Here is a 21,776-nt window from a genome sequence, read left to right on the forward strand (position 1 = left end):
TACATCTACAAGGCTGGCCTTGTATCGGCAGGCACCGTGCTCAAGCTGATGTGCAGCTGCTGATGGATGGACATCACATCTGTCCTACATGCAGCGTCTCTCACACTGGGTGCTGACTCCACGCCAATAGACTTCTGTGTTCATCGCTGCTAACCTCATGAAAGCAGGCAGCAATCAATCATATTGAAATACGTTCTTCAGGCCTCTGGGATTCATTCATTTGATAATAAATCTGACTTTCCAGTTCTTCTGTCACTAGCTAGAGAAGAGTTCACAGAGCTTTCCTGGAGGGCATTGCTTCATGCATTTAATTTAAATGCATAACCCAACCCCAACTGATGATGAAACCAAGCAAACAAGTATACACATCTTGAAACAGTCTAGGCTGAAAACAGGCTTGGCCGGGAAACATTCCTGACGTGGGAACTACTCACGCTGTCAAACCCTTGGGGGTTTCCCCCTCTGCACCTGTTCTGAAACTGCTCCTGGGATTTATTTTTCTGGATGACCTTGGCATTTAGGAGCTGGGACTTTCACTGGTGGAAGCCAGCAAGGCAGCCAAGATAAACACAGAACAAGAGATCCCTTCCGGAGGTGGGGGGGTCTGGAGGGAGGAAATCTGCTCCATTTCCAGCAGAGGAATTGCCTAAGAGGTCTGGAGTCCATGCTTCCTCTGCATGCACGGGAGAGGGAAACTGTTTGGAGCTCTGGGTCTCCTGACTCTTCCTGGCTCCATGCCGTGCTTGAAAGCACAGCTCACATCTTCCATCGGAAGGAGACTTCCCGGGCGAGCAGATTCCCTGTTCCTTCCTCAGAAGTGGCCATCCCAGAAAACACTGTAGGAGCAACCTGATTTGTGGTCCCATTTCTTCCCCACATGACTCAAACAGGCCTGGTGGATCCAAATGAAATGGAGATCTGTGTCACGGCCCTGGCTGGCCAGGAGCTGCAGATGTCTGAGTGGGCGCCAGCTCTCCTGAAAGCCCCCAGGCCCTTCCTCCCGCCTGCCTCAAATATACAGGATAAAATGATACCCTGAGCAAAGACAGGGGCAGTGGGGGAGAAGGGACGCATCAGGGTCTCTCAGAAGACCCTTCCCTCCCTTATACAAGGAACTCTGCGGGTTCTGTCATGTCCCGGGTGTCTGGCAAAGCCACACAACACCAAACACCAAAGCCAGCACACACCAGTTTCGGGGCGTGGAGACTAGGATCCGAAACCCCAGAGCTGAGCCCAGCCCCTGGAGTCTTGGTTCCAGCTTGAATTCCAAGCCGAGCAGGAGCCTGTTTTGCAGATCTGGTCTGGACGTGGCCCAAGAGGCTGGAACCTTTCGCGAGCAGCTGAACTTGGGGGAGCCCCACCCATCCACTATGGAGAGCCGCCCAAAAGGTCCCGCTACCCTTGAACCGCCGCGCTAGCTTAGGGTCTGCCCAAACACCGTCTGGACTCCAGCTCCGCGTCCCACGCCTGCTGTCTGTCACCAAGCGCTTGCCTGCGATCCTGAGCTGTAGGCATTGCATCATCTCGAGGCTGCCCAAGACCCACGCAATCCCATGTAATTTGCGCTACATGCACTAAGTACTTTCTAATCCAGGTCGAGACAGACGAGCCTTGGCTGACTCTCCCGGCACTGGCCTTTGCTTATAAATCCAGCAGGCAGGAAATCATTCCCAAAGTCTATAAATTAGTTTTGGCTTTGAGCGCACCGGCCTTTAATTTCTGTGTCTGCACTATTTAATGTAGAGCTTGGATGAAATACGTCCCTGCAGTTCTCAAAGAGATTGAGTTACTCCCCGACTTCCAGGGCAGTTGGGGAAATGAGTAAGTCTGTAATGGAACAAAAACACATGGAACATGGTGCGGCTCCCTCTCCGCACGACCCCTCCTTCCAGCCACGCTGGAGCTGCAGCCTGCCTCCCTGCTGCCAACACTCGGGAAATAAAAGGGACCACTACCTACACCAGGACCATGGGGACAAGTGGGAAAGGTTTCTCTACCTGGGGTCCATCCTGAGAGGTGAAAATGCTGCATGTTCTTCAATCACAAGAGCTCCACGGAGTTAGCTTCTATACGTTTAATGCCATGTCAGCCTAAGTCTTGCGGGGGCTTTTCCCTTGGTTTAAGCTAATTCCCCCAAGCTGGGATGATTGACGCATGCACTTCTTTTACCCCATCAATGCAGGGCCCTCATCTTGGAAGAGCAGAGATGATCCTGGTGTAGCCAAGAGCCACCTGCAACCCGTACCAATCCAGTCTTCCAATGGAGAAGACCCCCAGCTTGCAGGGGTGGACTAGGTAAATGAGCTACTTGTTTCCTTGGCTGACACGCTATTTTCGCTCCTGCTTTAGAGACGCTTCAGCAGAAATCTGGGACATGAGTATTTATTTAGGAGGTTTAAAATGCTGTATGTCTCCTTGCCAGCTTGATGCCCCCAGCTCTGACCAAGGTGGCTTTTGTGTCATTAGGAGAAAGTCCTCTCTGGGAACATCTCCCCTACATTTCTACTGCCCCAGTTCTTTGGCTAGGAGACTATGGCAGGTCCTGAACACCGCAGAGTGAGGCAGTCATGGGGGCCGCTCCATTGCTCTCATCGGTAGCAAAGGTACATACCATGCGAGCAGCCTGGCACGAAGGGCACTTCTGATGTTCATGTTTCCTATCAAGAACAACATGCGTGACTTTCCAGCTCACGCTATGCAAGGAGCAGACTCCAGCCTCCTCTGCTCTTGAGCAGCGGGGGTTTGCTTTCCTTTCAGGTAGGGGGCCAGCCTTTCCTGCTCAGGCAGGGGGAGGTTTAGTGCTTTCAGGGTTCTCCTGGGACTTGAACAGGTTTGCTTCGCTGCCCAGGAGAGTCACCGACATGCAATCCAAGTCCCCCTGAGTTAAGAGCTTTCAGATCAAATTAAAACTCTGTCTGTTCACAGGGCCAGAACGCACAGAAAGATGCCAGGAGAGCTGCATGCCACTCCTCTGGGCTCCACAATGGATTTCATGGGAAATTAGGCTCCGAATCCATAGACGGTTGGAAGTACAAGGCTGTTTCTTGCGCTCCGGGGGCTCTCAGTTCCTGTGCTACATAGGACTCAGGGTGCGTACTGCAGAGTCTCTGGTTTCCTTTGCTGTCATGCGTACTGCAGTGATGCTTTTGTATTTCATGTAAGATGAAAGCCAGGCTGAGCAGAGAGTACCTCAAACCTGAGCACCAGCCCTATCTTCTGGGTTCCTCAAGGATAAGGATGAACAGCTCTGATGAGCTTGTGATTTTAAGATGTGGACAAACATTCACCTCTGCCTACGATAAGATATCTCCAGACTAGCCTATGGCCCAACCTGGACCTGAACGAAGGTTTCTAGATGTGCAATCTTTCATTAACTTCCAACATCATCCTTTCCCATTCTGCTTAATGAGGCTATTTTACTCTTTTTCTGGACTTTTAGCAGTTGTTAACATATATATTTAGAAGAGGGTTAAACTGACCTGGCTTCACCTAGCAAAGACCCACGGAAGAGCTTTGGCACCCGCAGAAGACTAGAAACAAGAATGGAGCACAAATGCTCACCACAATGTATCAGTAAGTAAAACCATGGGAGGCAACACTTTCAGGTTTCATTTCATTTCAGGTGAAGGGCTCAGCCAAAGATTAACTTCCATTAACAACCCTGGGGTTTGGTTATGGTCCCACTTCCCAGGCTCAACAGTGTACTGCCTCAAGTTTTTTTGTCTTGAGATTTGAGTTAGAAGCTGAAGTTCAGATAAAGGTGGTGACGTCTGGTTGAGGTTGGTAAAAATCCCACATAAAGGATGCCCCACAGGACCCAATTACAGCAAGAGGCAAGATCATATAGCGTCTGATTCACGGTGGGGGAAGAACTCTGTCTGCTCCTGGGAGCCTCCAGCAGTTAAAAAAAAACTAAACAAAACTCTACAGAAACTGCTGTACAGGAAAGAGCAGATGTGAGACATGAGCAGCCTGCTTCAGGACAAACCCCTGTCCTGCAGAAAGTTTCACATTACCAGGTTGATGTTGTTGGTCTCTATGTGCTTCAGCACAAAGGTGGAGAGGAGCTGCTTGTCCCACTCGACAGCTGGATTGTCCGGAAGAGCCCTAGAAACAAAAGCACAGTCCATCACCTCGCCGCTGCCAGTGCCCAGACCAGGCTGAAGAAAGACCACTCTTCTTATCTTATTTGGAGACGGGAACCAAGACAACTTGGTGGACCAAAGAAAACCACCCATCTCCCTAAAGTGACTTCCTCAAAGCCTAACACTCCACGTGAACATGGGGGAGGAGAGGGTACGCTGCAGTAAATCCACTCAAGTCAGTGGACTTATTCCAGACTGACAACGATGTAACTGAGAGCAGACTCTGATTCCCAGTTTTCAAGCATCACCCAGTGCCTAGCACTCTGCTGGGGGGGTCCTACATTGATAATAATACAGCCATTAGCAACGCTAGGACAGCCTAAGGCCATGGAGACCCAGGAGGATTGGTTAAGCCATTCTTTCTCTAACTCTTCTCTTGTCCTGTGCTAGTCTGATTATTGCCTCAAGGCAGCTTAGCAGACCGCTAAGGCATAACCTTCTCATATCGACATGGGGTTTCGACTCATAACGGTCCCAGCTGTTGGCTGCAGAGAGCAGAGACTCCACTTCCTAAGGCACCGTGTCACTTCCCAGGATGAAAGGGATGGTAACCTCTGCATCAAGGCAACACAAAAGCATCTCCTTGGCATGCTGCTCTTCACATCCCAAGGTCAAGGTCACACCAGAGCTTTTTGGCAAAAAAAACAACCACCCACACTGCTGTTAATCCTGGAGGTGCATGAGCCCTCCTGCACACTGCCTGCCAGCAGTTTCACTTACTGCTTTGCTTAGCCCTACTCTGAGCAGGTTGAAGGGATCGATACGGCAGCAGCACCAATGGAAACCATTTTTCCATTGGCACTCAACCTTGCCCAGCAATTCACAACAGTGGGAACTTCTGCTAAGTCCTCTTACCAGAGAAAAGATCTTAGTCTGACGTACCTAACCCCGGGCGTCCGCGTTTCATCACAGGGCAATGCCTACGTTCTGAAATCTGGCCTGTCGCAGCATCCTGCCACGCTTACCGCTACCCTGCATAAAATAAAATGCTTCTCAGCCCTGCCCTAGTGAAGAAGTGGCCCCCAGATATCACTGACCGCATGTCATGGAGGCTTCCTGGCTCAAACCAAATCAGGTCTTAAAATGGTGATCCTATCCCAAGTGGCATGTGCTCCAAGCAAGGCTTGAACAGGCTGCTTGAATGGAGGTTCAGCCTGTTCAAGCCTGGTAGATACACGAATGGGCAACCTGCTAATAGTGAAGACAGGCTAAATGGGATTACTTGGTGACCAGTTAGAGTGGAAACACCACCCTCTGTCACGGGCAGCAGCTTGAGGCGATGGGTCAGAAACTCTTCGTTTACATGGCTTGGGTAGTGTCTGTTCTCTACAACCCAGCGTAAAGATAGGGAGGGCCAGCAAAGTGTCTCGTGGAAACCTCTGGTGAGCCCCAACAGAAAGAGGTCAGGAAGGAAATGGGAAGGACGGAAATAGCACTGTCTGGAAGGCTGCTAGCGTCACCGCTGCTGCTCTCCATTTGTTGGGCTGCCTCCAGAAACACTGCTGGGTAGTGGAGCAGGTTTTAACTAGTTTAGACAGATAAAGGTCACCCTAGTTCAATGGAAATCAACAGCTGGAGGCAACTGTTCAGGATCCCTGGTAACAAAATCTGAAGGCATGTGGAGATTAACCCCATGCACACCAAACCAATTAAAACAGGCCCACTTTGCAAGTGGCCATGCTTTTCTCCCTGGATCAGGGTCCCCTGAAGAGACATATTTGTGCCTAGCAAGCAAGAGGATTTCTTTCCTGCATAACATCACCTTGCCAGGGAGTGGGGCGGGAGATGTCAATGCTGTCCACCCAAATGCACGAGAACAGAGGCAGCTTGTAGCTTGTCAACCCCCACATTGCAGCAAGGGAAACATCATCATCCTTGTTTTTGCAGACAGGTAAATTGAAAGGCAGAAGGGAAGTGATTTGCCCAACAACATGAGGAGATGTCAGCAGCACAGCTGACCCCAGACACCAACTCTCCTGCACCGGCTGTAAACTCTCAGACTGGGCACCTGATCACTTCACTCCAAGGACAGTCATATATATATATATATATATATATATATAGAGAGAGAGAGAGAGAGAGAGAGAGAGAGAGAGAGAGAGAGTCGTATATATAGACTCTCATACTGATCACTTGACTCCAGGGACAGTCTTTGGTAAATGTGTGCACTGTGCCTGGCACTTAGGCAATTCTAAGGCATTGCTGCAATACAAATACTGCCAATAATCTGCCCCTGCTCTATGAATTATCACTCCATTGAGAAGTCACCCTAAAAACCAGCTCTAACCCACTGTGAATTGCATCCCATCCTGAACAGCAAGAGGTGGCAGTAGCACAGGACTGTCATAAGCCTAAACGCTCCTGGTTCTCAAGAGTTGTTGGTTGTAGCTGTATTGGTCTAAGGAAGGCAGATAAAGATCTTTGGGTAAATGTAGTCTTTTATTAGATCAACTAAATAGTTAAAAGATATCACGTTTACCCAGAGAACCTTGCCCAGGTCCTTAGAAGCATTTGGTAATTAAGCAGTTAAGTCAGCACTCCTCCTTTCTGACTACAGCAATGTCTCTGAGCTCAAGGTCCCAGGGCTGAGATAAAGGACTGTAATGGAGTGAAAATTAGCACATTCCCAGGGGCAGACTAGAGCCGGTCCCAGGAGACATCTCCCTCCTCCCTACCCCCTGTGGCCTTTGCCCCAGAGATCTCCTTGTTGGTGCTGTCAATCACCAAGCCATAAATCACAGGCTGCACAGGACCCTGGGGTCATATTGCTGGGGGGCAGCAGGGAGATATGGGGGATGGGATGGGATGGGATAGAGGGGCTCAGTTCAAAAGCCTGATGTCAACCGAGTGCTTGTTTGGAGGGGTCCCCCCCAGGGACATCGCATGCAAAAGGCTGAGGAGTCTCTGAGGAAAGGTACCAGTCCAGAGAGCAACCACCAGGAAAACCTGGCCGAAAGCTCTCCGTGTCCGGTCCCAGGTGGTGCCAATGCTGTCTGTCAGAGCAGGCTTGTTTCCCCTTTGTCCCCCATCCACTTGCTCTCTCCTGGCGGGGCAGGCTCTTCGCATTCAGCAAATGCACCACGCAGTTCAGTGGTGGGCAACACACGATTCAGTCTGGGATGGAGCTTCCCAGGATGGGAAATATATTAACAGCTAGAAAGGCAACGCTTGATGTAAATCTTCTCTTTGGCCCTCTTTTCTCGCCTGCTGTATTTTGTCTGTTTGGTTTGCTTGGACCATCTGACCGTGTGCTCTCACAATGAGCACGATGCCGGCAATACTGGCCCACCCTGAAGGTTTAGTCACCTTGCGAGGTCGCCCCTCTGAGAAAACGCATCGCTGGAGGAGAGCAAGGTTCTTTGAGTCGATGTGATGTCTTTTACTAGACCAACCGAGTAGTTGGGGGAAAAAAAACCTTTGCAAACCCTCACCGGAGGAAGGGCAGAGAGAAGCAGCAAAACCGGAGGGAATGCTTTGTATTTCTGATGGAGGCTGTAAGACCTTCGCCTGCCGTACATGGCCTGGCTATATATCCTTTTTGTAGGCCAGCTGACTTGCTTCTGACCTGAGTTGCTCTGTTCATCTTATAGAGGCCTTTTCGTTGCTGCCAGTGCACTGCACATGGAGTCGCTCCTACAGCCTTGGTGGAATGTCTTTGATCCTAAGCCAGGCTCTCCTGATCGTTCTGGAGATTAAGATGAACTGAACAGCCAGCTTGTGCGAAGTCTACAGGACTTACTGAAGTGGCTGTCCCAGGGGAATGCAAAAATCTAGAACTCTTGGTTCAGAAATGATACCTTTTATTAGACCAACTACCAAATACGTCCCAGAGGAGACACTTGTGTTTAGGATAGTCTTGGCTCTGTTGCTCCTGGAAGAAGTTGCCCCCTTTCCTCTCAAACATATCAAATGCAAAACATTCAAGGTACTGGTCTGATTTTCCATTCCACTGAATTCCAAAAGGGTAAAGATGAAAGAGTTTCCCATTCAGCCTAACTTCCTTGCTGCCTCTTTGTCCTGTAGCATGACCCTAATCAATCCAAGGCTACTGACCAGGAAACAACTTTTGCATGGATTCCTTTCCCCTTCCCTGCCTGAATGAATAATTCTACATCAAGCCAGCACAAAGGTTGGGAGATGGATGGCAGGTCACATAGGAAACAGGTGAACGGTCGCGCGGTAGGTTCCCGGCTGAGAACAATGACTGCAGTGTGCTTGTTGGAACAAAGGGTGCCCTTTGTATACCGTTAAAATAAGGGAGTTAACCGAACATCTGGGAGGTTGAATCCAGATCAGAAAGCAAAGGACTCACAAAATAAACCAAGGCTAGTACGCAGAGAAGCTGTGTGATGACCAGACGTAACAGGAGACCTTTTGATTGCAGTGTCAGCTTAAGAGGGGCTATTCTTTCACCCTCTGTGAAGTTCAATGTGGATTTTTAACTTTAAAGAACAGGCTGAGGTAAAGGGACGGCCGGGGAGAGCCTGCAAGCCCCTGCATTGGTAGGTACCCAACTCGGTATCAGCTGCAGTGGGGAACATCCTGACTGGGTGCACATGGGCCTCTGAGAAACCCCTTACTAGATCTGAGGATCTGACCTGTGTCCACCAGCATGTCATATTGAAAAACAGGTGCTGCAGGCTTACTGGGGAGCTTGTCATCTAGAGTTCAGCACAAGTCCAGGATGTACATGGAAAAATACCAAGTTGTTTCCCTGTTACTGCAGCAGCAAGGCACAGGCCAGGCCATGGCTGCCTGTCAATGGGGTGCCTGGTATTTCTGTTTTGGGGGGTTGCAGTGGCTATTTTGGGGAATTCTAAGGCAAATGCCTGCCTGTGAATACATGGGATCGGACTCCACGACCCAGCAGGCCCTTCTGGCCCTACGTCATAAAGGATCTGGGAAATAGCTGAGGCGCAGTTAAACAGGGCAGCGCTAAAATACAGAATGAACCAGGAACGAATGTCCCATGATCCAGTGGGAAACCATGCAACGAGCATGGGCTTATCCTAAAACACCAAGACTGGCAAAACCCTGGAAAACAAGCAGCCTCTGTGCAAGACCAGCCTGGCAAGGTACTGAGTAGGGGCTTCAGGATTTGGCCCAGCTATGCAACACGCTCTCAAGGGAAGTGGTGAAAATGGCAGGGCTCAAAACATTTTAAAATAAGATTGGACAAGACACTACCAAGCCGTGGAGAACAGTACTATACAGGGATGTCACGGTCCTCTTCCATCTCTGACCTCTATGATCTATCCCTGGAGAGCTTCATTGGAAGAAATCTACAGGCGTAGATTATAAGTGACCATGCTGGGCACCTCTTATACTAAGGGGAGAGAAGGGCTGTATCTGCAAGTTACTGGATGATGTCAGTTCAACTTCATCTAAAATCTATGCAGGTTGTATGTGCCTCTCCACTGTTCTAGGCAAAATCCCACTGCATCTGCCTCTGTCAGTACTCCAGATACCTGCCATGAATTTATTGGAAACAGGTGGTGAGCTAGATCTTCAGGTCCCAGACTTCTGTCTCGGGCATGATCGCAAGTCACTGGTTGAGAAATAAGCACAATCTGCATTAAATTTAAAGGGACTGCTACAAACCACAGGGTCATTTGTTTTACACAAAGTTATCCCTGTGCCCCTGTACTTGTCTGATTTTTTAAAACGCATTATTGATGATTTCTCAGCAGAGTTTAATGCCTATTCACAGAGATGACACAATTGCTTATCATAATTTGAAATCTGGTATTCATTTGACGTCTGTGCTTCAGAGCCCTGTTGATAAATTACAACACAAGGCTCTGCAGGAACAAGTTCATATTCATTGCCTTGAAACACAAACAAGTGGCGGTGGCTTTCAGGGGTAGAACTGGGCAGAGATCAAGGTTGTGCAGGTTAAGGACTCTATTCAGTTATCGTGGGGAAGAGCCAGCCTGGTCCAGTGACAAGGGCAGCAAACAGGATGCTACATCACCTGGCTGCTGACTTACTCACAACCTTTCCACATCTCACTTCTGACATCTGCAAAATAGGATTAGTCATACACATGGGTGCATGGGGAAGGAGCTTCAGGCCCTTGGAGGAACGGTGTTATGGAAGCTTTGCTATTCCTACAGCATCCTGTAGGATCTAGAGCACATATGTATTCCTGAGCAGTGCTGGACACAACAAATTCACCCAACCCGTCCTCCCCTCCTTCCCACAGGGCAGCAAGTCAAGTTCACAGGCCCAGTCCTAGTCTTCCAGGCTCCCCATGGCCTGGGACCCACATATCTAAAGTGAGGTGCAAGAAGCAGAGTGCTTTCAACAACCTTGCCTGTGAGGCATAATGGAGCCTCCCACAACAAAGGGAAACCTCATCTGTGTGGGCCAAGACTGGGAATGAACTCAGGACCACCACAGGCCTCCCCACCTCTTGCTTCAAGGGCAATGTGCACACAACACTCAGGATGCTTAATCCAATCCCAGAAGGTGCCTGGGTACGACTGTGATGAGTGCAGAATAAGGACGTGTAGAAGAGAATAGGCATTTAGGACACACCGCTGACTGATGCAGTGCAGAAGCGCTGGAGTGCCAGGCGGCGGTCCTGCACAGCTTTGAAAGAAGGGAGGGACTCTGCTTCTGTCAGCCCAACCTACTGTCAAAAGAGGCACCTGTGTCAGCCCAGACACGGATCCACAGGGGGTTGCATACGTGAGCAGCACGGTGAGACGTGTGCCCGTGCTGGGGACAGCAGCAAGAGGCCAAGTAGGGGCAGCTTCTGGGACAGCACGCCTCACCTGAGAGCACGTGCTTCAACTGAGCAAAGCTCACACTGGGGAATCTGTTGGGGCTACGAGATGCAGCCACCATGCCCCAGCTCCAGTCTGGCTCCCAGCATTTGCTGAAATAGTCTGTCAAAACAGCTGAGTGGTGACAACCTCCCGAATGCCTGTAGGTAACAGCACAGCCTGTAATAAGCAGTAGACTCTCAACAGCAAAGTCAGGTCACCCCTTTGAAAGGCGTAGTGCAGAGCACATTGGTCAGGTCCCCATGTCATGCAAGGACCGTGACTAATAACAGGAAATCTACAGCGTTAGTGGGTGCCAGCCCATTCTGGGGCTGCGTGTTTACTGGTAAAGCGCATTCCTGGTCATCCTCCAGAACAGACGTCACTGCCAAATGCCTGGTCCACTAGCATCAGATGCTGATTCACCTGCAGCAGAAACATCTTCGAACACAGCCATCCGGCATCTGACAGGAAAATCACGGGGCCAAGGCATAGGCAACACAGTGCTTCAGTCCGATGCCTCCCTAGGCCCAGCACAAAGTTTGCCATGGTCGGTCCACATTATCATCCTGCGCCCAAAGTGCCTGACAAGCGACCCAAGGGACTTCAGCCACCAGCTGCATTGCCTCAAACTTTGATCTGATCATTAATAAGCCCCTTCCTAATTACTGTTATAACCTTAATTCCCGGTGACGTAGTTGCCGTTAAGCGTAGCTGTCATGAAGCATCTCACTGGATTTTCCCAGAGACACTGCACAGCCGGCACCATGTCTCAGCCGTGCGAAGCACGCTGGAGGTGCAGCCACGTTGGCTGGTTTGTTGTTGTTGAGCAAGGCTTGGAAACTCCACGGCACATCAACATTAGTTAGGCAAAAATCCACTTGGGGCTTGGAAGCCCCGCAACACAGGAATATTAGGCAAAAAAGCCTTATAAAAATCAAACCAAAGACCTTGGAGGCTGGAAGGGCAGGAGGATAGGGTGATTTACCCTTTGTAGAAAAGGCATCTTTGCATGCAGTGAAATGCTGGGGTGGCGAAGCCTGGCACAGCTGCTTCTAGACATGCAAGCATTTCCAATCCCAAGGCACCAGGCAGGAGGTTTCACGCTCCTGACACCACAGAAGGGGCAACTAGTCCTGTGGAACAGGACTGCAATATGTTCCTTCTACCTGGCTCTTTCCCACCATGCTGGCATGCACAGTTCCTGCTGAAATACGGGAACAGGATCCTGCCCCGCACTGGAGCAGGACCAGGAGTTGGGGGAAGAACGGCAAGCCTCTCATGACCCCCAGCAAAATCCTGCTGAAAGGCAGGACTGAAACGCAGCCTCCTCTGCGTGCCAAACACACTCAGCAGCCATTTCAGCACGCTCTTAATACCAGGTCTGTCTGCTCACAGCATAACAAATACCCCGTTATATGGGAAGTGACCCAACACCATTTCGGTAAAGGGCAGATCTGTCACCAAACTGAACAGTGCCAAATCAGGCCGTCCAGATGCTGAGGGGCTCAACATCCACTCCTGACCCCAGGAAGGCCCAGGCAGGCTGCAGGGGAAAGCTGAGGAGCTGGCGGACTTAGCAAGCTATCAGCAATTGTGAGTCTTCTCAGGGAGCAGTGAAGTCATGGGCACTATCTTCTAACATGGCATGGACCCCAGGGGGGCAGAGAAGGGACCAAATGCAGCCTGCAATGTCGCAAAATACCAGGCTCCCTGCTCTCACTTGACTCCAGCCCAGATGTGCTCTCCCTGTGCCACACTGGACTCATCCAGTCCTGCCGAGCGTGACGTGCTGTGAGCTCCCCGCTGGGCAGACCTTTCACTGGTGCGCGGCATGCCTGAGGTCGCTCCTGTTTATCAGAATGCCTTGAAAGTGAAGACACCCCTGTCCCACCGGGGGCCCGATCCTGCAACCGTTGCTAACGAGAAAAGTCCTTGTTCAGGCCAGGCAGCGTCTTGGAAGTCTGGCCCACGTGAGCAGTGAAGAGCAGGCCAGACCCCACCCCATGAAGTTCCTGGAAGCTCTGCCACCGATTGCATGAGAGCCCAGCTGGGACCTGTAACTTCACTTCCGGCAGGGAAGAGGGGCTCTGGCTCTGCACAAGGAGCAACGAGTGAAACACAGCGACTTGTATCATTTAGCTGACTCTCTCACTGTCTGATTTAACGTGAACATTATGCAATGGGTTTGCTATAGCAACAGCTCCAGTGATCTATAGTAACCCCTGTTACTGCCTGCTGCTCCACAGCGAGAACGTCTCATTGCCACAGGGACTGTGATGTAGTTGCTGAACTTTGGCCCACTAGAAAGCCTCCCACTTTGATTGGCAAGTCTTTTTAAAGGCTGTTTACACTAGTCACATGGTGGGGTGAAAGGGAGGCTGCTGGCAGCCTATCAGGACCCAGCAGTATTTCCAAGACCGGTCAAGATTGCCAACGGCCTCGACTGGATTAACTCTTTCAGGCCGGGCCTTCGTGCTCTCGTCACTCCTCCAGGAAAAGGCAATCTCACCCGGCATCAGAGATTGTTTGCTCGAGGCAAAGCCTCTGCATGGTGCCTTGGAAAGGGAAAGCAGCAGCGACACAAAAATCAGTGACAAAAAACCCAATAAGCTGTAAACCAGGAAAATCTTCGATATTTTAAAATATGTATGTACAGGCCTCACATGCAGAGGACTAACTGGCGAGAGCGGAGAGCAGAGCTCGACAGAAGCACCATCTGCTATGAATACGCGCCCCCATTCCCTGGATCCTCTCGATGATATACAACTCGAGAAGTCCTTGCTGCTCCTTTGCAGCTCCCTGCCCCCCAGCTTGGAAAGCCCTTCCCAATGCACCAGCACAGCTCCCCATCACCTCTGAGGCACAGGAGGAGTCTTCAAAGAAGGCCCTGTTAAAAACTGTCACTGCGCACTTATAGCAAGAGCCCAGGCCCCTGCGGGTCACCCGATAAACAGGACTTCTCGCTGTCGCAGCCCTTAGACCAACACGGCTACAACCAAAACCTTGTTGCAGCCCTTTGCATTTTCAGTGTTTTCCAGATACTCGTTAGTGAATTTTCCCATGCGGGGAGGGGTAGGAGGGGTAATACCAACCCCAGTAATAGTAGGGTTAGTCTCCTCCCAGTAATATTATCCCTATTTCCTAACGGTGGTGGGAAGAGCTCCAGAGACTTGCTCAAGGCAAGTGACTGAGTCACTGGCTGAATCAGGAGCAGGATAAGTGAGCTCCTGGCTCCCAGCTCAACCCACTGCACCACAGTGCTCCTCCTGCCAGCTTTTACCTGGGAGTGAAACTTTGCTACCCTGAGCAAGTCTCAAGGCTCCTACGTTACTGTCAGCATTCTCCTGAAATTCACCCCCAGCCCTGGAATAACTCTTTTCTTCCAGATACTCTTGGCCATCTTAAGAAGAGAAGGGATCGTGTTATTATCTACCATGCTCAAGCATTTACTGTAATGGGAAGAACATCCTCACTCTCTCCCCCCAGGTCTGACACTCCGGAGGAATTGTATCTGCACACCCGAACTCCTGCTTGCTGGTAATTGCGCATCCTGGGTTGGTGTGAGCATGCCAAATGCTTCTTGGAGAACCAGATGGATGCCTGTTATGGGACCTGGGCTAAATCAGACCCAGCCCTGCAGATACGGGACCGCTGAGACTACCCACTCTGCCCCTCACTGGTCAGACTGGTTTGCTCTTCTAGTTTTCAGGACTCTTAATACCAAGGCTACAATTCTGCGGCAAAAAATGCTTGACAAACTGATGACAGTTCTGCAAATGGAGGGCATGGGAGATTAAACCTTTTGTCCCTTCTCCCCACACAGCTCTGCATGATACTCTTCTGTCTAGTTACACTGTATCGTGACCTTTTCCAAGGCCTTTTCAAAGCATAAACCAGCTCTGACTTCCTCATGCTGACAGCTTTCTGAAACTTCCCATCAGGTCCCCGGCCAGAGTCAAGGCCACGTTGATTATTGGACTTGTGAAACCAAAAAAATCCCCTAGGAACACTGATTTTTTTTGTACTTGGCCATCAGTTATTGCAGCTGTGACCCTTCTCTCTAGAAGGTCTTGTTGCTGTTTTTAGAATTGAAGGGAGCTCAGTTACGTGATAAAGTGCTGGATTTAATAGGGTTACACTGAAATTGCCCCTTTTCTCCCAAAGAAGCAGTGATTAGCCCTTTACTCAAGACATCTCATTATGACATTGATGATATTGTTCCTTCCTGGGGACTCGTGTCCTCGGGGGACCAGGAGTGTTACCAAGAAGGCTGGCCAGTAACTCCAGCAGTGCCTGCAGCTGTTAGGTGTCCTTGACCATGGTCAGGCCTTTTTGGCTCAGAGGACCCAGGAGACGGTGTTGGACGATTGTTTGTTTGGATCAAGATCCTTGTCTCGGGGAGTCCAGAGGTCCTCTTCTGCTGCTCCTTCTGTCTGGCAAGTGTACGAAGGGCAGAGGTAGGAAGTTGTGAAGTCATACAGGCAGCAGCGTCTGCAAAATGCTGACACTGCTTCCCGTCTCCATTGGACAGAACCAGCCAGTACAGTGATGAGCTGCCCAGAGCCTTGCCAAGATCAGGGCCTGGATTAGCAGCGAGGTGGTGGAAATGGACCCTGGACCAGCCAGACTTTGCAGGGAGGAGGTGGAGGATGCTGCTACAGGAACTAGCAGAGCTAGTTCGTTTAGACGTCTTCACCAAAGGGAGCGCGCTCAAATTCGTCACTCCTGTTCACAATGGAAGGGTCCTGCTGAGCTTTCAGCACTGGCACTGGGACAGCCTGTGTCCTCCTTATCTTGGAGCTGGAGAGCTTTGCCACCACGAGGCCAGATCGCTGCACTGGGCTGGGACAGGCTCCTGGAATCACTGGGGAGAATGCAGCAGAGGGGTTAACATCACACCCACGCTCCAGGATAGAAATGGACTGCCAGCTTGTTTTTTGGGGTGCCATTTCAAGTGCATTTTTCACCTATCAAGCTTTAAATGGATTGGATCCTGGTTACCTTGGAGACTGTCTCTCTCCCTTTGTGATACTGCATCTGAGATATTCGAGCAAACAGTCCCCAGGCTGGAATCGGAGCACGGACCTTGACTGTGGAATCCAGCTTCCCTTGTCAAGGCCTCAACCAGGTGACCTTCAGCTCAGGTCTCCGCACATTTGTTCTAGGGAAGGAGGGAAGTTTAGGGGAGAGGGATGAGAGAGCTTTTCTAATCTAAAGGATCCTGTGCGGTATAAGGGACCATTTACGATGTTGGTGCCTATCAGACCTACCTGTGTCGCTTGCAGTTTTTATACCAATCACAGTGAACATTAGACGGGAGCATTTTTCTAAACTGAAAGAAAGGCAGTGTTGACTTCTGATCCCTTGGACTGAAATGTCACACAGCACACATGAGAACAAAATCGCTATGCAGCAGTGGATCTGAAGGCACACGGTCAACTTAAAAACAAGCCCGTTCTGCCTGCAAGTGCTTGTATACGCTCCTCTGACAAGTAACTCCTATGAGTCCTATAATATCAAGAGGTCGAGGAAGAATTATCCTGTGTTTGCTTAGTAACTTGGCCGGCACTCTGCGAACAGACAATTTACTGTTTTCCTTTCCTTAGATTGTCAGCTTACCCAAGCACAGAGTTTTCCATGGTGTGTGCACACACGCCGCGCCCCTTGATTTGACCGCAATACAAATACTAGGCACTATAACTGAAAAAGCACTCTGCCATTGGACGTGTTTGTCTAGCACACAGCACAAGGGAAGGGAGAAACCAACTTACAAAAAACAGGAGAACACAACTGTAAAACTATAACTGGGCTGTGGTCCGAGGAGCCAGGACAGGATCCCAAATCCCTTTAACTCTGATTTTTGTTTTTTAGTTTTATTAACAGGGTTTCAAGGTGACTGTGTCCCTTTTACGCCTCTCCCTCCAGCCATGGACTAGCCGGCTCTGCACGCTGCCCGTGAACTTTGCTACAGTAGGACAGACTCACGCACCCTTATTTGGCATTGCAGTTTGCATGTCCTTTGCAGGATCTCACAAACTGGCTGCCAAATCTCTAAACTCGGTCACTTCCTTCGTCATCCAAAACAGACAAAGGTCGTTTCAGTTCAGTGCTAAAGCACTGGAGCATGCAGAGATCTCAGCTGATTATAGAGAGTCTATAATGCCCCAAGCAGGAGAGACTGTCAACACAGCTGTCCCATCCAGCCATCCCCGGTGTGTTAATGCAATTGCTCTGCTGGGCCATCTCTGAATCAAAACGGAAATGCATCTTCTGGAATGGACTGGGGCAAAGACAAGAGCTACAAATAGCCCAGTCAGCCAGAGAAGTTTTATCGGGTTTGACTACAGGAGTCTCCATCAAGGCTGTTAGTACCTTGACCATTATGCCAGGTATCCAGGATGTAGCCAGATTAGTCTAGAGGCAAAAGGAATCAGACCTCATGGTAGAGGTGATGTCTTTTGTTAGACCAACGAGATGTTTTTTTAAAAAGGTCTTTATTTGCAAGCTCTCGGGCACAGAAGATGTCACCTCTACCAAGTGTTCTGATTCCTTCTGACCATTGTGCTGCTTTGCAGGCCCGGCTCTAAGACTTCCTAGCTTCTATTTCATATTACCTTTTGGAGCAGCTGACAGAAAAACAGCTAGATGGACCACTCTGGAGCCTGCCTCATGCTACAGATACAATCACACCCTAGTCCATCCTACTTTAACAAAGATAACGTTATCTCTCTGTTCTGTGATCCCCAGGGGATAAGAGAGGTATGAAAGACCACTTCCATATCATGGCTTTGCACTTCTAAAGCATCTGCCATTTAAAGATCTCAAAGACTTTTACAAATATTCGTTAAGCCAGCCTCCCTGTCCTCCTCTCACACGCAGCAGGCGTTACCCTCATTTTGAACAGTATGGGAATGAGCAGTAAAGTTGAAACTCCCACTGTCTGACCTCATTGGAGTCACTCTGTGCCACAGTCAGCAGCAGATTTCAGAAATCCAGACTCCTTGCCCTGGCCTAGAGCCACTAAAGAATCCCCTCCCAAAGACCAGGCATGGCTGAAACCCTCGGGACCTAGCTTACACAATGGGTCGTCTGCTGACACAGCACACTTTGAAGGTCTTGTTAATCTAGAATGCATTTTTAAACATTAAAGTCTGCAGATTTACTTCTGTAATCTCTTATCAATTAATGTTCTGTCCATTTGAAGAATAGGACGTTATTAGCTCAGTAGATATCTATACCTGTATCTGGACTTTCATTTAACACAGTCACTAAAGCTGCTGAATGTGCCCTCGCTTGTGTGCCCTAACACATTTCTATTGTTTTGGAGGTCCAAATTTATGGAATTGTTAATCCTACCTGGAGGACTGTACTCCTACATCTCAGCAAATCTAGTACATTGGGATGAGGCAACAAAACCATTTACATTGAAGATTTGCCCAGACAACTAACATCCTATGACAGAAATCTGACATTTTATTTTTGCTCTGAGTTGCTTTGAGTTTGTTTTATGGAGCACTTTAAAAAAGGCCAGCCATCCTAAATCCAAACCCCCAAAGCCCAGGGGAAACGAGTGGCAGGGTGGGTTTCAGTTCCTATGACTTGTCTCTCTCAATCATGCTCCGCAAACAGCTGATGGTTTTCCGAGACCAGACAAAAGTGACTTCCTTACAGGTGAACTTGCCAACAGCAGTTTGACTGGTGCTCAGCCCCATAGTAATAATCCTCTGCAGTGGCACACTACTTTTCACCTTCAGAGTACGATACAGCTGTGGGCCCAATTCTGCATTCCTTGTGTGCTCAAAACCCCCAGTAACTCCACTGGAGAGGACAGATTTAAATCAAGCTGCCTTCAATCAGCAAGCAAGAAACCTCTGTTTACAGCATCAGCTTTGATTTTGTTTTGTGTTTATATTTTTTAAATTCTTTTAAAAAAAAAGTAAAGGTTAATGTCATTGGTTAGTGGCCATTAACAGGTGTTGATCTGAAAATAAATATAACTTCTACATTTAATCTGATGCTTTTTTGTTTTTGCATTTATGCAACTACATGGTTAAACACACATTTATGCAGATTCTAAACATTTACATTTTATGTTAGCTGATGCTGAATGCTGCATTACTTTTTTTTTAGATGATTAAAGAATTTACTCACAATTTGGGTCAAGTTGCTTTTGGACAGAAATTGGGCTTCAATTATAAGTGCACAGAACAGAATTTTATCATGTTTTTATTAGTTAAAGGTACATTCAATGTGCTGGCTATATAAAGAATACGGTTATCAAAACATGCTTTGCATATAGAACGATCTGATTTATTAAACGAATGAAGTATTCTCTTTAGTGGGGAACCTGGACTGTTTGCTTCTGGTTACTCTGACCTTCAGGATTTTTGAACCAGTGGGTCTTTGGTTCTCATATGATGTTATCCATAGATTGGAAGGAGAAAAAGACCTACCCTGTTTTTTCAACCCCCAATTGTTTTTTTAATAAAATGAACTAAATGAATTATCCAGAATGAACAGAGTTTTCCCTCTGAACTTACACAAGAGCCTACTGCTATCAAAAGCTGCTTCTGCTCTTCAGCCAACTCTGGTTTCAGGTGCTTGGCCAGTGACCTCTACAAGCTCAGTCGTCTGACTCTCTTTAAAATTTCATCAGTAAAAATGTCCTGCTTGAATATTACTTTAATTAATTCCATTTATTCTAATAGATTAAGTTTAGGACATTAGTACAGGTTATCAGACATTCAAAATTAACTGAACTATTAAATTAACCAGTTGTGTAAATAAACAAAAAATAAAATAATATATATTTAAATATTTTTTTAATTCTCAATTTTTATCCATCTGGCTTCAGCGGACACCTTGATTTTACAAAGGAGAATCAGACCTAAAAGCTGATTAATCCTTCTGGATATTCATCACTGTCTTCATTTCCATTTTCACATTTTCATTTTGAGGCTGTCACAGACCATTACGACCATCTTGTGAGACCTTCTACATAATGCAAGCCAAGAAACTTCCCCAGTAAAAGCTACAGCAAGCTTATCAGTTCCTTGTGAACTACAGCATGTACTTCAGAAAGACAGGCACTCTTGATTTACGGACCTCAAGTGATGGAAAAGCTATCACATCCTTCGACAATCTTACTTTCTTTCTCTGCAGGATTTGGCATCTTATTTCCTGCTTGAGTTTGTCCAGCATCAGCTCCTGACCACTGAATCTCAGTCTTTGCTATGTTCAAGACCCTTCTACTATTGAAAATTTCTTCCTCACATGAATAGCTGTAAGCCATCCTCATGTCACCTCTTGTCTTTTGATTGGATAAATTAATAGTTTGACTATCTTAAATTTCCTACTCTGAGCTGTGTTTTCCAGACCTTGAATCACTCTTGTAGCAATTTTGCAGACTTCTCCCAACTGACAACATCCTTTTTGACAGGTGGACACTAGATCTGAAGACAGTATTCCAGCAATGGTCTTCCTAATGCCATGTACAGAAGTAATACCACCACCCTACTCCCATGTGTTATTCCCTGCTGATAGATTGGAGGATCACATTTGTCCTCTTAGCTCTGGCCCTTTGCTAGAAGCTGACATTCAACTGGGGATCTTTAGTTACCCCTAAGCCCTTTTCAGTGTCTTTTTGTTCCAGGATACAATCCTTCAAGTTGTACAAGTGCCAATTTGCTTTCCTCCTAGATGTGGGAGCTTGCACTGGGCTTTACGTACATCTTTCACTGATTCATCTAGCTCCCCTTAGCAAATCTGTGCTTCGGAAATGCAGAAGCCTCCTATCAGATTCTCCATTTCTTCCATTTTTAACAGACGGGGCAAGCGACAGGGGTAGGTGACGACACTTAATCAAGGACTGGACTGACAAAGGGAGTGGCTAGACTTAAAACACTTGACATCCTGTTTCCATTTCCATGTTCAGACAACCAGGCTATCCCACATCTGGAAGCTGGATTTGTGGTACTGCTTCAGATCCTTTGACTGCCCAAGTGCTAGTGAGCACTGCAGAAAAAAGGCAACAGCTTAGAGACGCTGCATGGGTCATTTAAACTCTCCTTACCACAGCCATCACGTTCACTTTGCCGGGTTGAGACTGAGCCGGGACCCAAACATTCACTGCCGGCTCAGGTCCCCTGGGCTATGAAAGTCATTGCTTGCTACCTTTCCATCACTGACTTGAAGCTTGTGAGCTCACCCATCTGGATTTGGTGTCTGTCCTTGAAACAGGACTGGCAGCATTTGGCACTCTGTTCTTAGCCAATGTAACCCAGGAGTAACCTTATCTGGCTAGGAATGGAGGACTATTGAGGGAGGGGTAGGAGGAAACATGGCCTGGATGAACGAGGAGAGCCTCTCTAAATGTTAAGGGGGTTAAGAATAGAAAGGTCAAATGCCTACATTATCTGAAGGTCTCAAAGGCTCACGGGCAGAGCAGGAGCGCTGAATAAATGTCAGGAGTTAGTGACTGTCGCTGTAAACAACAGGAGCTGAACGGCGACGCTAGGAAGCCTCCCAAGCCGTTTCTAAGAATCACAGGTCAGCAGAAGGTTCACCTACCAAGTCCAGGTGTCGAGTACACAGGTAATAAAGCAAACCCTGGGTTGGGGAGAGTCCAGAAATGCAGGGACCGGCTGCCTGTGAACTGTGGGAAGTGCAGGCAGCAGCAAGAGCTAAGTGCAATAGGACAGTGAGCACCAATAGGCAGCGCTGCTCGCAGGAAGAGAGGTATCGTGCAGATGACCTGTTGGGATTGTCCCTCTGCCCTTGGCAAGATTGCCTGATCTTCTGGAATAGTGGTGTAGGGTTAAATTTGGGTCACTCCTTCCCCACCCTCCTGCAGCCACAT

The 21,776-nt window shown here is 48.5% G+C and overlaps 1 protein-coding gene across 1 annotated transcript in view; it reads right to left on the bottom strand.

The window, feature by feature from the left end:
- The window catches only part of PIGL (phosphatidylinositol glycan anchor biosynthesis class L), a 61,905-nt gene that overhangs the window by 13,847 nt on the left and 26,282 nt on the right, over nucleotides 1–21,776 (bottom strand). The window contains exon 3 of the mRNA XM_019545759.1: nucleotides 4,017–4,107. Coding sequence (XP_019401304.1) covers nucleotides 4,017–4,107 — 91 coding nt within the window. The remainder of the gene's footprint in view (nucleotides 1–4,016; nucleotides 4,108–21,776) is intronic.

This window comes from Crocodylus porosus, unplaced genomic scaffold (assembly GCF_001723895.1).
Source record: "Crocodylus porosus isolate Cpor-Errol unplaced genomic scaffold, CroPor_comp1, whole genome shotgun sequence".
In the NCBI taxonomy this organism is placed as follows: domain Eukaryota; kingdom Metazoa; phylum Chordata; order Crocodylia; family Crocodylidae; genus Crocodylus; species Crocodylus porosus.